This window comes from Trichinella spiralis (genome assembly GCF_000181795.1).
Source record: "Trichinella spiralis strain ISS 195 chromosome Unknown Scfld4, whole genome shotgun sequence".
In the NCBI taxonomy this organism is placed as follows: Eukaryota; Metazoa; Nematoda; class Enoplea; order Trichinellida; family Trichinellidae; genus Trichinella; species Trichinella spiralis.
The window spans coordinates 5,976,357-5,993,348 of record NW_003526943.1 but is presented as its reverse complement, the minus strand read 5'-3'; the positions used below and the strand labels follow the sequence as shown (position 1 = coordinate 5,993,348).

General features: G+C 29.8%; 5 protein-coding genes across 5 annotated transcripts; 1 reads left to right on the top strand and 4 right to left on the bottom strand.

The window, feature by feature from the left end:
- Positions 1–780: 780 nt before the first annotated feature.
- On the bottom strand, positions 781–3,217 carry Tsp_01485 (visual system homeobox 1). Its single transcript, XM_003377243.1, has 3 exons — positions 2,959–3,217; positions 2,325–2,635; positions 781–891 (listed from the first exon to the last, which is right to left on the bottom strand). Exons 1-3 carry the CDS (start codon positions 3,215–3,217, stop codon positions 781–783), a joined length of 681 nt encoding a protein of 226 aa, XP_003377291.1.
- A 2,218-nt stretch (positions 3,218–5,435) lies between these two features.
- Positions 5,436–8,624, top strand: Tsp_01486 (glycogen synthase kinase-3 beta). The gene is made up of 9 exons (XM_003377242.1): positions 5,436–5,546; positions 6,057–6,287; positions 6,425–6,508; positions 7,166–7,273; positions 7,335–7,572; positions 7,628–7,821; positions 7,884–7,988; positions 8,255–8,326; positions 8,610–8,624. The coding sequence occupies exons 1-9, from the start codon at positions 5,436–5,438 to the stop codon at positions 8,622–8,624; spliced, it is 1,158 nt and encodes a 385-aa protein (XP_003377290.1).
- An 850-nt stretch (positions 8,625–9,474) lies between these two features.
- Tsp_01487 (putative origin recognition complex subunit 4) lies at positions 9,475–10,884 on the bottom strand. Its single transcript, XM_003377241.1, has 6 exons — positions 10,768–10,884; positions 10,426–10,602; positions 10,175–10,261; positions 10,010–10,115; positions 9,879–9,952; positions 9,475–9,660 (listed from the first exon to the last, which is right to left on the bottom strand). Exons 1-6 carry the CDS (start codon positions 10,882–10,884, stop codon positions 9,475–9,477), a joined length of 747 nt encoding a protein of 248 aa, XP_003377289.1.
- Positions 10,885–10,909: 25 nt separating this feature from the next.
- Positions 10,910–12,711, bottom strand: Tsp_01488 (conserved hypothetical protein). The gene is made up of 5 exons (XM_003377240.1): positions 12,663–12,711; positions 11,913–11,940; positions 11,675–11,757; positions 11,107–11,189; positions 10,910–11,026 (listed from the first exon to the last, which is right to left on the bottom strand). Exons 1-5 carry the CDS (start codon positions 12,709–12,711, stop codon positions 10,910–10,912), a joined length of 360 nt encoding a protein of 119 aa, XP_003377288.1.
- Positions 12,712–12,787: 76 nt separating this feature from the next.
- On the bottom strand, positions 12,788–16,500 carry Tsp_01489 (zygotic DNA replication licensing factor protein Mcm6-B). Its single transcript, XM_003377239.1, has 16 exons — positions 16,486–16,500; positions 16,356–16,390; positions 16,079–16,204; positions 15,393–16,028; positions 15,117–15,269; positions 14,911–15,052; positions 14,749–14,856; positions 14,536–14,691; positions 14,346–14,474; positions 14,086–14,253; positions 13,931–13,953; positions 13,695–13,707; positions 13,372–13,516; positions 13,163–13,294; positions 12,955–13,097; positions 12,788–12,892 (listed from the first exon to the last, which is right to left on the bottom strand). The coding sequence occupies exons 1-16, from the start codon at positions 16,498–16,500 to the stop codon at positions 12,788–12,790; spliced, it is 2,229 nt and encodes a 742-aa protein (XP_003377287.1).
- Positions 16,501–16,992: the final 492 nt, after the last annotated feature.

Below are 16,992 nucleotides of genomic sequence, written 5' to 3'. Positions count from 1 at the left end.
AATAATATCTTCTATGATGAGCTATTAACAATAAATTAAATTATAATAGCAGGTATTTCGAAATTAACTATTCTTTTTAAATAAAAAATGTATGGCCTTGCATTATTAAACATATTTGAATGTTGTTTAAAATTTAAAATGACATATAATCTTCAAGAGAACAGTTTTATTTACAAATTTAAACTAAAATTACAAATTACAAAGCCATAGCTGAAACATGAATAACTGCATGAAACTAAAGTATTAAATAAAGAAAATTAATAAACGCTATAATTTCAATTATGACATCACTGACTACTTAACGCCATCTGCACTTGAAAGCCTTCTTTGACCTTTGGATTGCTAAAGGATTTTTTGTCCTTCTGATGACTAAAGCCGGGTCAATTTTGACTCGAATAAAAAAAGAGCATTTTGAGGCTTTAATTTCACTTATCTATGGAACTTAATGCATTCTTTTGTTTGCCATGCTATTCCTGAATTAAATTTAGCAATCTAAAGATTAAGTTGATCACTGGAATTTATTCGACTCATAAGTTATGCATGGAGTTGTCTGACTCATTGAATTGTAACACTTCATTGTTATTGCAATTCTAGTGACATTTTTTAGCCTTTATCGATTCCTTTTATAGAATATGTCTATTAATAAATTGATTTTGCAATTAGACTGCTCTGATACGCTGGCTGCATCTAATTTTTTTATTATCTAAGAAAGATGACAACGCTCAGAAAGTATGCAAAAATATGTCTGAAAAATTGGATTTCATGTCGAAAAAAAGGATGCTAAAATAATGCATCAAATTTATTCCTGATTATTACACTGTAAACATCAATACTTTCTTGTAGAAGTACAGTGTTCTTGAGAAACAAATATTTGACAGTGATCACATTTCCCTGAATATGAACTTTGAATAAGAGTGAACTGATACAACTGAATTAAATGATTCAGACAACTTCATGCATAAATTATCAAACAAATAACTTCCAGTGATCCAATTAATTTCTAAATTACTGAATTTAATTCAGGAACAGCATATCAAACAAAAGAAAGCATTAAGTTACATAATTATTTATGAACAATTGCGTGAACAATTTATGTGAAGTTGAACCACAAAAATGACAGGTCGGCTTTAGTCATCAGAATGAATAGCCATCCGAAGGTTGAAAACACGTTGTTTTAAAAGTGGAAAACGTGATCATGTCCATATAAAGTAATGCACTCATAACTGGGAAAAGTTTCATAAAAATAATTATCCAATCAATGATCAAAGTTGAGTAGCGAATCAAAAAATGCCAGTCACTCTCCCAATTACTGATCAAAACAGAGTAACTAATAAAATGGCATAAGTCATCAGCGAATTACTGATCAAACGATGTACAGCCAATCAGCGAACAACCAATCACAAAACTGTGGCCAAATTTATGCGGGCAAAAAACAAAAAAAAACGCTTTATTTTGCTTCATTAGGTAGGAAAGACACAAAAATGAAGATACTGATCATGCGTTTACAATGGCAGCTATTATTAAGTAGTATTACTTACTAGATCAAATTTAGCGTTACTGAGCAAACAAAGAACGCTTTTGCACATATTTTATATTAAACAGATAGATATTTCATAGCTACTCCTTAGTCAGCTTAAGTAATAATCGCTTGCTCATGCTGTATTTAATAGGAAGTTTTTAACTGCATCAGTTGAAATGACAACAATAAAACGACATCTTCATTCAATCTATAATGTTACATAGAGAAACAAAAGCAAGCACTTTCCCAAATTTATTTTGCATATTTCTATTTGTATATTACATATTTATTTAGTAAAGCTCTGGTAAATAGTTTTATGAAATTTACTTTTGAATAATATGACATAATCAATAATGTTTATTGAAAATCTATGCAAATTTTTTATGCTTTACAGAATTTCAGTTGGGCAACTAAATATATACATAATGATAATCATAATATTAATAAATTTAATTTATACATTTTTATTGCCATTAGAATCATATTCACCTTCACTTATCATCATTTTGCGCATTTTTGCTCTTCGATTTTGAAACCATATCTAAATTAATAAATCTTTTTAAATTATAAATTGAAAATGAATCTAAATGCATAAAACAGTGCTTTATTGTACATTTTTATAATAATATGACATATACGGAATATAAACTAATGATATGAAATATAAACTGTTCTTTAATTATAATAAAATAATGGCTTGGAAAATAATGATATAAAATTTCCTATTAATTGCATAAATTTTGGATATCTCTTTTTAAAAAAACTGAATATTGAACATGTATTGCGTATATTGAACATTGCATACCTGAATTCTGTCTTCAGGAAGATGGATGTCAAGTCCGAGTTTGATTCTTGTTTGTGTATCAGGATATTGGCTAACTTTAAATATCTTTTCAAGTGCTTTGGTCTGATGTTCAGTGAAAACTGTCCTAAATTTCTTTATTATGAAAGTAGCATTTAAACGAAAAATGATGAAATACTTCTTTCTTCGAGGCTTTTTTTCATTTTTTGGCATTTCATAAGTTTGGTCACACAACTGAGTCTGTGACCAAAGAGAATTGCATTGCAAGCATGGCGAAACTGCTTGCCCAGTGATCAAATGCGACGGTGAAAAGGCTACAAAAAATATGCAACGTAGAAAGCTTCAGTTAAAATCAACATTTTTTAGTATTTTTGACAATTTTTGGCTTTTTTATTTTCACCTGATAAAAGCATTAAAAACATGCTCTTGACGATTGAAATAATCACTGTCGTTGCAATGGAAGCTATAAATGAAAATTTATCCTAGTCATTTAATATTTTTATTTTATACATAATGAATAATTCTTTTAAAAACTCATTACTTATCATTTTGAATGAAATGTAACACCGGAGAAAAAGGTACTGCAAAATGAAATGGCTCAATTGCTATTGGTAGTAAATTAAATAAATGAGCATACCCATTGCGTTAGTATAAGAATTTAACGGTAATGCTGACAGAGTTGACGATGCATGAGCAGAATGTCCAATATTTATATGTTCACTGGTACATGGAGTATTTTTTGATATTTCTGTAGACTGTGCGGACTCCAGCTTGTGAACATGTGTGAAAGCACTTCCTGAGCAGTTGTGGCTTAAAGCGTGGCTGTGAAAAGCAGAATTTTTTTTTCTGCTTCCGTTGGAGTCAAAGCTGAGCAGATTCTTCATCGTAAACGGCATTTTAGTTTAAACCACAGTCCGCTACAAAATAATTATTTAAAATGACTTAGTGGAATCTGGAGCAAAATATTTATACTTTCGGAAAGTCAGTTTACATTGGCTGTATAAATTCATTTTGATACATAGAAAACAGTTTGAGTAATATGTTCAACAACATATTTGCTTCAGAAAGAATTCAAAATTTTATATTTAATGAAGAATTATTTACTATTGCACAGCTGGCTTGCATGGATTTCAATTTTTCTTGTTTTCAAAAACTGATCAATTTACAAAATTGGATTCAGTTTACAAATTAAAAATTCTTTTTCAATAAATAAATACGCTTGTTTTTTTCTAATGTTTATACAGATGTTTAAATGTCTAAAAAATATGTTGTTTCATAATATATACTCATGCTAAAGAATAAAAAAATACTAAAGCATATGTTTATTATAAATGAAATTATATGCAGCTTCCATTGATCAGTGTTCACAATGTAACACCTTCCATTAGAGGGGTTCTCAAATTCTTTAAATATAAATATTAAAATAAAATTATGCATCACTGAAAGAGAGATGCTTTTCCATTCACGAATGGAAATTATTGTTTTCTTTCACCATCAACACCTACTGCGTTGAAAACGTCTTTCTTCAATATTATTTACTCAAATCTTATTTTCAGCAATTATCACTTAATTAATTATTTGACAATACAATAATCGACATTTAAAAACAATTGTATTTGCTAACAGTAAGCTGCATCACAAAAATAAAAAATAAAAATAAACTTTTTATAATAAATGATTTCGTTCAAAATAAAGTTATTTCAATAAGTCATTAAATTTCATTTAGTAATTGTCATTTAGCAAGCAACACTTTTATCTATCAGAAATTAGCATTAACATTTATGACAAAAGAATCTGTAATGTAAGAAGTTGTACATTTCCTCAAAATTTGCTCTTGGAGTCGTATTTCTCTAAAAACTAATTTGCACTTCCTTATTTATATTTATTTACATTCATATTTACTGACTGTATTAATTTTTCATTTCTGACGAATTTTACAATACAAACGTAATGATGCATGAAAATTTTTTACGTTTTCGCAAACAGAAAAATTTTTCAAATAAATCATACCTAATTGTATTAATCAGATTTGTAATTATATAAGTTTGGATCCAATTTATTTTAATGAAATGTCTCGTTTGTGCCAAACGAATATTGTACAAATATTACCGTAAAATAAAGTTCAGTAATGATATTCCAAATAGCGTCTTGAAAAATATGCATTGTTACATCATAAAAAATTACTGTAGTTTACCATTATCCTTTCCTTTGATGTGTTACGGTTGCAGTCATAAAAAGATATCAGCATTTTATTTTATCTTTCTTTTTAAATTAATAAAAATCAAGTTCGTATGAATTTAAATTGTTGTTTAATGTGCTTGTTCACTAAGTTATTATTTATTTTTTATGTAAAAGTAGATTCAAACTGAAAAGTGCTGTAGTAAAAAATTTTAATAATCATTTATGCAAAATTTTACTTTTACGATGACAAAATATTATTATTTATGACTTCCATCTGTAATTTTTGTTTCTGCTGATGTAAGAATATCAGTGAATATGCTCCTTATAAAAATATTCTCTTCTGTTTGCTGTTGTCTGGTTTATGTCTGTTATATATTGTTACCTATAAAATAAAATTTCCAGTGATGGATATAGTTATCATACAAATTTTAAGTGAACGATTTTTAAATGATCAAATAAATAACTAAAAATGGTAGTTATAAAATTAAAATTGAGTATATTAAATAAATTTTTTGTATGTAATCCGTGATCAATCAATCAATCAATCAATTTCAAATGTGTTATAGAGAAAACCAACATTGCTATTAATAATTTGATGCATGTCAATTAATTACATTTATACATCTGTGAAATTCAATGAAGAACGTAATAAAAGCAATATTGTTTGAATACAATTAAATCCATTGTAATAATTATATCAAACTAGCACATTTGATCTAATGGCTGCATCATGATGGAGAATGTCAAATGAGACATATATAGAAATGATTAGTACAATCAAGTTTACAAAACATGACGTATGAAATGCGGATTTGAATGTGATCTAGCAAACGCTTATACAGTTAGTCATAGAGATAGCTACCGCATAAGCTGAAACAGATGATAGCCCATTTCAAAAGAGAGGGCACAATCAACAGTGATTCATTTGTATTTATGCCATATGCATGTAAGCATTCAGGAAAGAAGTACTGCAAAGAAATTCTAAATGGTGAAAAGCAGGTGTACCATGAACTGCTCATATTTGTACAAGCGTACGATAAGCAAGTAAACAAAAAAACAAAAATGGAACTTAATTTCAATATTAAATATTTTGTTATTCACGAGAAAATTTCTGTAACTTATCTTGTGACTTTTCCCTTAGGATAAAGCGTAAGAGAATTTTCTACGATTTAGTATTTGCATAAAAAGTAGGCAATCCAGATATGAAAATGTCAAGCGTGCATTTTTCTTTTGAGTTGTATAAAAGTAAATTATTAATTTAAAACATACTGAAATTATGTATACGCTTTAATTAAGTAAATCATTTGAAAATTTATAAAATACAAATCAAATGTGTAATTGCCTATTTATTATTAATTCGAATTAACAACTTTGTATATAATTCACAATCTATGAAAGTTCCTTCGCAAGCATCATTCAAATTATTTACTTTTCTTGGTAAGCCCTGCTTTTCTAATTTTTAGCATTATATATTTTTGCCCAATTATGCGTGCATTTAAAAAATAATTTTTACTTTTGGAATATGAAAATGTACCGGAGATATACTGTTTTAAGATAAACTTAACGGCATTATACATTATTATCATGTTTCCACATTCTGGCGTTACTTTTCGTGTAATGGCACCTCCTGAGAATAATCAAGGAGAAGATTTGCCGTTTTTGGCTACATTTATCAACATTGAGAAACTTGGCAAAGGATCCTTTGGAACTGTATGTTCTGCTTTAATTGTTGAAACAAACGAGACTGTTGCAATAAAAAGAGTCAAACAAGATGCTTCATATAAAGTATGTATCATGTAATTTTATCATGCAAAGTTGACATATTTAGGTTTTAAATTTAAGATTTTACACAGAATAAGTTTCAGATAGAGAATAAGATAATATTTAAGATGAAAAATTATTTAAAAACTCAATCGTTTTAGAATCGAGAATTGGATATTATTAAAAGACTGAAGCATCAAAACATTGTTACACTGAAGTACTTCTTTTTTGAAACTACAAGCACAGTAAGTTTGCAATGCCGTATAATATTGAAAAATAAATATTCTTAATAATTTTCATGCTTTCTCCATCACTAAGTTACTCAACTGTTTGTTTATAATTTTCTTATTTTCTTTGTATGTGAACTTTAAAAATCAATTGGAATTTGCTATTTAAAATGGCGACATCCTGTCAGTTTTATTAACAGATTATAATCTATATAAAATAATGTTTATTTTTAAATCAGCTGTTTTATGTTGAATATTTGAATTGCTGAATTGTTTTCTTGCCTTCGTCGGATTATTTTTTACATCTAAAATTTCTGTTTCTTAAAAAATTAAATGTAATTGAATTTTCTGATATGCATATAATTTATACTGTGTTTTCAGCTATTTTTTATGTATTTTCCCTTTATTTGAATCTCTTTTGCATTTTGCATGTTGATTTTAATGCTCGATAATGTGCTTTGTAAAATAATTCATTACTCAAATACTGATTTACACCAGTACCGAGTGGTGAAATTTGATAAACCTTGTAATTATTATTAAAATTCTAAAATAATTTATTTAAATAACAATGCAAAATGCATTGTTATTTAAATGAACGCAGGGTTTTATATGTGTATTTTATTTGGCAATACTGAATTATGCTAAGAAAATTTAATATACTTTTATTCTTGCTAGGGTATACTTTATTTGAACTTAGTCATGGAATGTTTTTCTGATGATCTATATAAGCTTATAAAAAGACATGAAAAAACACGTCAACCGCTCCACATGTCGTATGTAAAAGTAATATCTTTATAAAGAATTTTCAATCATAGAAAAAATCTGAATAGATGTTTACTAATAGCTGTTTACTTACCAAATACTCAGAGCTTTGGCTTATGTACATTCTTTTAACATTGCTCACCGAGATTTGAAACCAGAAAATGCGTTGGTTAATGGAAATACGGCCGTTTTAAAAATATGCGACTGGGGAAGTGCGAAGGTACTGGAACCAAATGAAAGAAGCATTTCTTACATATGTTCACGCCACTATCGTGCCCCAGAACTGTGTTTAGGTGCAACGTCCTATACACCATCAGTTGGTAAAAGCTGTCGTTCTTAGTAAAGAAAACTTTAATTAATGTTTCATGCTTCAAGATCTGTGGTCTGTGGGATGTATTCTTTGTGAATTGCTCTTAGGGCATCCTATTTTCTTGGGCAGAAGTTCGAGAGATCAGATGATAAAAATTTTCCAGATTCTTGATTACCCAACTTCTAACGACATAATGAACATGAAGGTGTTTGTAAATCTAAACGATTACAGAGTTCGAAGGCTTACCACGTTGCGCCAGGTAATATGCCTTATTGCTCTTGGAATTAGTTCCGATTTATACATTTTAATTATTTGTTTCAGTTGCTCCCACCAAATACGCCAGATAATATAATAAATTTGATCTGTCGACTTTTGAAATATTCACCAAATGACAGAATCAAACCTTTAGCAGCATGTGCCCATCATGTTTTTGACGAACTGCGTCAACCAAATTTTAAATTACCTTCTAATTACCCTTTGCCGCCGTTGTTTAATTTTACAGAATATGGTAAAATATATTTATTAATATATGAATAAATGTATATTGATATGTATGAATAATTCAGATATAAAATTCATTATTTGTTTAATTCAATGAAAGATGCTTAAATATAATTATTTTTTATAAAGATATCATGTACTTTATAAAAGAAAGGTTGTGATATAAATTTTAAACTTTTTATTATTACCAGAACTTAGCTTGCAGCCTGAGTTCAATGACACTCTCATTCCAAAGCACACGTAAAATGGCACATGAACCACAAGTAAGTCATCATAAATTTCTGTACAGCTTTGCTTACTTAAATTTTACTTTCTATAATGCTTAATAATAAGTTAATATTTTACATTTATTTTGAATTGTTCAATTTTTTAATGTCATACAGCTTGACTAATTTACAATCATGCATAAAACAGTAGATGAATCTGACATAAAGCAGTGCTGTAAAAAATGGTTTTGCATAATTACTCTGTAAAATATCAAAAACTGGAAAGCGAATTTGAAGAAATTATTCAAATTTTTCACTTATCGATTTCTATTCGTTTTAGGTAGCAAATGGGTAATGAATGATCTTTTTCAATTATGGAATCTCACAGTGAAAAATTCATCAAAAATGATTTTACGACTTTTACTTATATTTTTTGTTCAAATTATTTTACCACTGAAGACTGTTGCACTTTTATAAATAAAATATTTGCATGAAAACTCTACAAACAAAATTGCTGAAAAAAACAATGCAACGCATTACAATGACAACCAGTAAAAATTTAGGTTTGCGACAACGAATAAAACTTATCGCAACAACAACTAATGAAATTTAGATGGCATGAAAACCAATGAAATTTAAGGCCAATGAAATGTCGAGCGGCGTGCCTTTGAAGTAAACTCGGGGAGTAGACCCTGATTAGACTCAATATACTCGTCTTGGTTGGTTGTCCAAGAAATTCTGCCTATTACATATTTCACAGAATTTTGCAGTGACTATGCATACAGATTTTTGATTTTTAATAATAAATCATTTTTAACCAAAAAAAATATCATTTCAAAATTTCTTACACAGCTGTAAAGATATGACTAATGAGATATGAGATGTAGGCAAAATCAAATCAGGGCATGTTCAATTCTATTTCAACTGTATTTTGTAAAAAGTTTAACCTGAGGCGGAGCTATATCTTGAAGTATTCGTGAAGATGAAATTATTTATCATAAAGAATTTGCTTAACAAGATGAGAATTTTGATTCGCCGCTCTCAATATTAAATAAATCCAACCAATCAAACAAAATATTCTCGTTTAATTTCAATATTCAATATACACAACAATTCGACTCAAAACATAGATGGGAATTACATGAAACTGCATATTTAATAAATTGAGATGATAACAAGCAATTACTGAGCAGTCATATAAATAGTCAAAAATCACTACATTGTGCCCAATGTTTAAGTGCAGTTGGAACGGAACTTTCTTTGATTAATTTTCTTACATCGTTTGGTTCCACCTGAAGTCGGATACTTTGAAACTGAACTGGCTTGTTACCTTTGCTAATTGTTGATTCTGTTATGACGATGATTTTTCTTTCCAACAACCGTTGGAAAGCCTGAATACAAATTCCAATTATCACATTCACGATTTAAACAATTGAACAAATAATAAAAACCTTCCATATGTAGCTCCTGTCTCGTGGAATAGTTTGACAGTGTTTGTTCAGAAAAAGTCTAACCCCTAAGCAGTAATAAATGTCTGGTATTTTCATTTGCATTTTTCTTTCGTCAATAAGTTACTCAACTCACGCCTGCAAACAATTTCAAAATTCACAGGATCTTCGTTGGTGTTGATTTCTTCAAGTATTGCAGTGCCCATCAAAATTACCATCTCTAACACTGATAATCCTGCAATAGTACTTTTCTTTGAATAAAATTAAATAATATGAATGCATCGCTTTTCACCTTGCAACAATGTATAATTGTGCTTTTCAGAAATTAAATCCCAAGCGGACGTCAAAGCATCCGACAAGTTGTTGCAGCAATCGTCCAGAGATGATAAAATCAATTGCTAAATAGATAATAATTCTGTCAAAGAAAATCAACTTTACAAATCAAGAATTAGAATACCAACAACAGTTTCAAATCACCAACTGTATTGTTGATTTCAAACTGCTTCTTGAAAATTTTTCGAACTTCATCTTTAGCCAAAAAATGCTAAATTTCATATCTGTAGTATTATTAAAAAAACTACATAATGTTTTCTTTTCTAATTTAAATATTTAATAAAAACACACTGTCCAACAATACTGTGAAATAATAATAAATTACAGTCATTATGAAATAAATCTGAAATTGTAATACAATAAATTGTTCATTACTTCTACAGATTTTCTCCATTTAGCTAACGTCTTCTTGTCCACGTTTTCTGGATTTTGAATCCACAGAAAAGACTTCACCGCTTCATAATACTGGTCAAATGTGATCGACGCAAATGGTGTAAACTGAATTTGCGACAATCGTGACCGGACACGCTTTTCCAAAAAGTCCATAACATCCTAAATTTACCATATTGGCTTAATAAAACGCAATTTTTTATTCTAGAAATTATCAAAAAAAACACGCTGTGATATTGAAATAATGCAAAAAATCTACTTATCAAAATATTTCAGTAAAATGAAACTTCAGCTAAAAAATTTCTGAAACTGCAATTAAAAAGTTACCATTCTCTGCGACAAGCCGAAAAGTAACAGAGGCATAACAGTATGCTGAGTGACATCGAGAAGGCTGTAAAGAAGCTTGTGATTTGCCTGAGATGTAAATTTTTCAAAGTAATCCATTACAATTAACAGAGCAATGTGATTTCTATCCTGATCTGAAATAAATTCGTATCATCTCGTAAAGCAGTCGAATAATACACGCACGCCATATACATTTGATCAATGTGTTTATCAAACTTTGCACGTCTTCAGCAGCAGAAATCTAAACCACAAAAATATTATAGTTAATATTCCTCCAGTTAAATAAAAATTGTTTTTCATCACTCAATTATTAAAACTCACCTCCGTCAATCCATCATTAACCTTTTTCTTCAACTGTTGAATAATGCTTTTTAGAGAAGAAGAAACACTCGATATAAGCAATCCTGAATTTTCACAGTTTATTATCACAATCACAAATTCAATGAAAATTCTACTTATCAAAATAAAACTAACCACTTATCTGAATGCAGACTACTTTGTATTTAGATTTGGATAAATCTCGGTTTACATGGTCGATAACCTTACTTACAACCTAAAAAGTGACATCATTACAAGCTACGTGTTAGTTAATCACTGACTGTCTGTTAAGAACAAACTGCAATAGAGAAAGTCAGTCTAAATATAATGCAATTTACTGCGTACTGCAAAAATAATACTTACCGAAGATTTGCCACAGCCACTAGGTCCCAAAATCAAAACGGAATTGCTTTCGCCAAAAGAAGCCAAACGATCCGCAAAAGATAAAACTTTCCTTGAAGCGATCGAGGGTGTCAATTAAATTATTCTCATTATTAAAATTGCTTGGTAGCATCGTTTATTACAATGAAAACAATAAACTTAAAATAAAAAGAAATACAACACCAAGTACTTTTCAATTGACATGTATTCTGGAAATCTGATCGTTTCATTCCGTAAATTATCGAAGATAGGCGATTCTTCAGTCGAAGATTCCTAAAATAATAAATAATAAGCAGTTACAAAAATAACATTTCTAAAATTTTAAAATTAATTACAGCAAGGTAATAGTTTAATAATAAAAAAAGAAATGAAAATTAAAAAGCTTAAATACTTCAGAGTGTTCTTCCATTTTACACTAAAACACAAACCGGCTGTTCTTGATCAAACGAAAATTTTCTGCAAATATTTAAAATCAAATACAGTACAAAGCATTCAAGTACAAATAGTTAATGTGGGGTTATGTTCTAATTTGAGCATGAAAACAACAAAGATTTTAATCATATGCGCAATCAAAAAAATTTAACCCTTAACCATTTAACCAAAATTTAAATATTGCCATGTTATAGTTAATCATGCTAATGTTTTCCAAATTGTTTCAGACATTTATTTGTTGTTGCTATCTTATTTCATAGGTCAGTAATTTATTTCCTTAATATAATTTAATACTAAGTTTCTAATTAAATGCCTGACTAAACAAGTAAATAGACTTACTCAAGTATAATTAACGAAAATTTTCGTTTTTAAAATTTAGCATAAAATTTAACAATACGTTGACAACAAATCTGATGAATCTAAACAAACCTGCATTATTAGTATTCTCATAAATACTGCTTACATTTTTGAATGCTCACAACTAGAATTAAGATTTTTTCGATATTTTTAGAATCATTATTTTGCATTTCATTAAATCACAAATTTTATAAAGTGTAACAATATTATGGAATTATGAAATACCTTCATGCTGAAATCATTGCAAAGTCAGCATGATGATCCACAATGCTTTATTACACAAGTAAAAATGCTATTATTCCTGCAACTGCTCATCATAAAATCTGAAAAAGAGGACATCCTAGTTGTGTAAATAAAAATTTATGCATTAAAAAGAAAAATAAAAATACTGCAAAATACCAAATGACCATTTTTGATGCACTTAATTTGCACACGCATACATGATCACCGCTACATTAAAAATTATCAGTGTAATAATTCAAATTAAAAATTGTTAAGTAGGAGTCGAAAAAAATTAATCATTTTCAAAAGCAAAATTCGGGTGCACAACAATGATCGGATCATTTTCATCCTCTTCAGTAGAGGCAGAATCATCTGTCAACATTAGGAGAACATTATCCTAAAAACAGTTGCTGTAGAATATCTGAAAAATATGTTCTATACGATGAAAAATGTTCCTACGTGATGTATAAGACGATGAACAATTTTCTCAACGAGTGACTTAGTTTCAAGCAGTTCTTCTTCAGAATCAATATCATTACAAGTTTCTGTTAAATACCAGGCAATTAAATCAGTCAGTCGCATACCAATTTCCACACCAGAACCTGCAAACAAACAACCGAACGAACATATTAGCAATAATACATACATAATATTTATAATTAATTACTTTCTTGTTTCTCTTCTTCTGAACGTAAGTGCATCACTAATAGACTGGATATTCTTCTGTAATCTTCAAAAGACATCGTCAATTTCTGACTACTCTGTTCATCAGATGGAATTTGCTGTTCTGCATCTTCATCTACAAGAAAAAAACAAGCTCAAACGCAATAAATACATTGAACTCAGCAATTAATCGATTAAAAAGTAATTCCTCACCAGAAGGTGTTGGTTTTTCTTGAATTTCCATAGGTTCCTCATCAGCCGCCAAATCCGCCTCATTCAAATCCACATCTGGTTGTTCTACACGAACAATTGACTTATTCAACAAACGAACTGCTTCTTCCACATGTTTCACTTCCACCTATTATTATTCATTCATATTTAAATTTCAAATTAACAACTCCACAAAAACACATCACTACATATTTTTCTCCACTTTTATACACTATATGTTACGTAAGATATAAAACATCTGATCATGCAAAATATTCAAAATCAAAATTGTTTTCTGTTTTTATGAAAAAACCAGAAAAATTAACCATCAGATGACTACTAAATAAATATCATCATCAAACAAATTACAGTTCAATATATATTGTTTTCTCCATTAAAATATTTACGCATATTAAACATTAAACAAATATATATATATACAACATATACATATAGCGAACAACAGACCTCAGATAATGCTTAAAAATCAATTTTTGTGCACCTTGAAAATGCATAGTTTTCATTTTAAATAATAAAAATGAATAATAATACAAATATTAACCTGAAGTCAAAATATTTGTTTATCTATAAAAAAGTTTTACAAAAATAAAATTACAATAAAAACAAAGCACAATTTATTATTGATTCTATGTAACAAAAACAAAAGATATTGCCACATTTTTTTATTATCCAATAACAAAGATTGAAAACAATTACCGTGTCACAGCAATACATTCTGGCAACCGCTTCAGAAAGTCGTATCATTGATTCCAATTGCCGAACGGTTATTCGGAGCGATGACCAAGCTGAAGTAGGCGTGGCAGAGTCACGGATACGAAGACGCTTATAGTTTTGGACTAAACATTCTGATGCTGCTTCGGACAACTAACGCAAATATTGAAAATGCAAAATCATTTAAAAAATTCTTTAAAAATCTTAAAATTTGCTTTCATCTTTTGACCAACAATTAAATTTACCCTCGGATTCCACAATCGTGTAAACATCAGATACCGCTGTATATCTTCTACGGAATATACTCTTTTCATTTCGTCAAATTTTTTCATGTGCAAAGATAAAATTTGCTTTCCTATTGAATAATCGACTAACTATAAATATAAAGTTAAAATAAGCTGAACTGCAGACAACAATAACAGCAAAGAATTATACTTCGTTGCATTCGTCGACAATGACAAAAAATAAATCAAAACGAGATAAAATTGGAGCAGACAAATTCACATTCTGACGCAACGATTTCGTCCTATCATATGCACCTCCCACTGGATTAGCCGCTGCCAAGATTGATGTTCTCGCGTTCAAAGTTGCCTAACAAATATTTATCATAATATTTCATTCAATTTTCACAAGAAATTCTGATAATACCTTGACGCCGGCTTTTGTAATAGATATAGTTTGTTGTTCCATGGCTTCATGTATTGCCACTTGATCTTTCGTTTCCATTCTGTCAAATTCATCAATGCAACAGATCCCCTAAAAAATAAAGCAATGACAAAATTTTTCAAAAATTAAAAATTAAAGATATACATTGTCTGCGAGGATTAATGCGCCTGCTTCAATGACAAATTCGAATGACTCTTCGTCGCGAATCACAGCTGCTGTTAAGCCTGCAGCACTGCTTGACCTGCCAGTGGTGTAAACTGCTCTTGGGCAGAATTCCCCAACTTGCCTATAAAATGCATATAAATAATTAAATTTCACATATATTTAACAGAATTTAATTGTATGATTACTTGAGAAATTGACTTTTCGCTGTACTTGGATCGCCAACAATGCAAATATTAATATCACCCCTCAATGTTGTACCTTCTACAGTGCGTTTGGGTACCCCACCAAATAACATTAGCAAAATTCCACGTTTAATTTCATCATTGCCTAAAGCACTTCTTTATAAATATAATGATTAGAAAAAAAGGAAAATTCTCTCACCATATACACTTGGAAATAAACTGTTTATAAGATCAGTGTATAAATTCTTATTGGAACGCATTTCACAAATTTTTTTGAACTCGGCATCAGTCATATGTTTTCGAGCAAATTCTGGCGTGAGCTCGTCTTCATACCAACGGCGGCCGCCAAGATGAAAGTCAAGCGGAATTAAATTGCAAGCCAGAAAAGCTACTCGATAATTAAGATCCCGAACTCCGAGAGCCTTCAAGCCACGAATGCCTTCAACAGAATAGCCTTCCCTTGCCTTGCCGCGAGCGGCCCTTACTAGCCCTTTATTTCCAGGCAAAGATAACTGACTCACGTCAGGCACCACGATCAGGGTACCAACAAAGTCAAATCTATCACCTGGTTGACAACGTTCAACACATTCACCACGAACGATCACATCCATACTCCTTGGAACGCTGCCTCTGGGCAATTCATGCTGCATCTCCTGGATGCGCACTTTCTGATAATCGTAAAAATGAGAACGGACAACGTCGAGCTTAAAGCGTTTGCGATTCTGACAGACATCATTTGAACAGCGAACCGGCAGAGTATATTTGAAATGCTGTTCAACATTTTCAACTACTGTCTCACACTGCTCGCACGTGAAAGTACCGGTGCACAATTCCGGATGCACTGGATATGTTCGAACTACCTGGCCGCTTATGCGAGTCAAAACCCCTATATGTTGCATGGTCAGTTGACGCAGGCTGAAATTCAAAAATTAGACAATTCAAACAACCAAAAGTCTATCAATCACCTTTTTCTCATTTCAAAATTATCAACGGCAACGTGAAATCGCCGAAGTTTTAAATCACTGTGATCTTCTTCTGGATACAGTTCTCGAATTGCATCAGATATTACACCACTCAAACGATCATGCAACCTGAAAATAGAAAAGTCAGGCAAAAATAACAATTTACTCAAAAAAAGCTTAAATACGTCTGGTAATATCTGGTAAAGTTAAAACTGTTTAAATATAACAAATGTCAGTATTTTATAAATTATACTATATGATACGGCTAAGATTAGAAAACCCTACTTGAATATCATTTACACTGTAGTACCCTATCTTGAAAAAAAAAAACACTTCACTCCGTAATATGAAACAGAAATTCTATAATTTATAATTTCAAGAAATGAAAATCGAACTAAAAGATCACATACGCCTATGCTTGCCATCAAAAATTCTATGAATGTTAACAATATATCAAAATAAGAAAACTGTTTAAAGCTTATGATGGTCATTAAATTAAATGAAATTAACATATGAAGTTTAATTTTCAACATTCTAAGAGGCATAAATTATAAATAACAATATTTAATCCTTATTTTAGCGCCAAAAATAGCACAAATTCTTAAAAAAGGAAATTATCATTTCCATTTGAAATGCCTTGAAATGCTGCGTTCAGTTTAAAAGCAAAGCAAAATGTAATGGAATAAACTACGAATTTGAATGCAGATAACAAAAAGTTTCAATCAAATACAAAGAAGCTTACCAATAATAACGGGTGACGAAAGCATTAGCCGTTACCGGGCAGTGTGATTGTAAATGGTTGAAATCAATAAACAGTGTATTTTTCTCCAAATCAAGAAGATTTTTTAAATGTTCATGATAAATGTAAACGTTATTTTGTTTGAAACTTAAAATAAAAGCATTGAATAGAAATTTGA

Coding starts and splice junctions, on each gene's coding strand:
- Tsp_01485 (XM_003377243.1), bottom strand. CDS start 3,217: ATGCCGTTTACGATGAAGAATCTGCTCAGCTTTGACTCCAACGGAAGC. Junction 2,636..2,958: donor TTCTTATACTAACGCAATGG/GTATGCTCATTT, acceptor TATTTTTTGTAG/CCTTTTCACCGTCGCATTTG. Junction 892..2,324: donor TTCCTGAAGACAGAATTCAG/GTATGCAATGTT, acceptor GTTCATATTCAG/GGAAATGTGATCACTGTCAA.
- Tsp_01486 (XM_003377242.1), top strand. CDS start 5,436: ATGCCATATGCATGTAAGCATTCAGGAAAGAAGTACTGCAAAGAAATT. Junction 7,822..7,883: donor GGCTTACCACGTTGCGCCAG/GTAATATGCCTT, acceptor TATTTGTTTCAG/TTGCTCCCACCAAATACGCC. Junction 7,989..8,254: donor TAGCAGCATGTGCCCATCAT/GTTTTTGACGAA, acceptor TATTATTACCAG/AACTTAGCTTGCAGCCTGAG.
- Tsp_01487 (XM_003377241.1), bottom strand. CDS start 10,884: ATGGATTACTTTGAAAAATTTACATCTCAGGCAAATCACAAGCTTCTT. Junction 10,262..10,425: donor AATGGAGAAAATCTGTAGAA/GTAATGAACAAT, acceptor TATGAAATTTAG/CATTTTTTGGCTAAAGATGA. Junction 10,116..10,174: donor GTGATTTGAAACTGTTGTTG/GTATTCTAATTC, acceptor TTATCTATTTAG/CAATTGATTTTATCATCTCT.
- Tsp_01488 (XM_003377240.1), bottom strand. CDS start 12,711: ATGCGTGTGCAAATTAAGTGCATCAAAAATGGTCATTTGGTATTTTGC. Junction 11,758..11,912: donor CGTTTGATCAAGAACAGCCG/GTTTGTGTTTTA, acceptor TTATTATTTTAG/GAATCTTCGACTGAAGAATC. Junction 11,190..11,674: donor GAATACATGTCAATTGAAAA/GTACTTGGTGTT, acceptor GTGAAAATTCAG/GATTGCTTATATCGAGTGTT.
- Tsp_01489 (XM_003377239.1), bottom strand. Junction 15,053..15,116: donor GCGAAAAGTCAATTTCTCAA/GTAATCATACAA, acceptor TGCATTTTATAG/GCAAGTTGGGGAATTCTGCC. Junction 14,254..14,345: donor CACGATTGTGGAATCCGAGG/GTAAATTTAATT, acceptor TATTTGCGTTAG/TTGTCCGAAGCAGCATCAGA.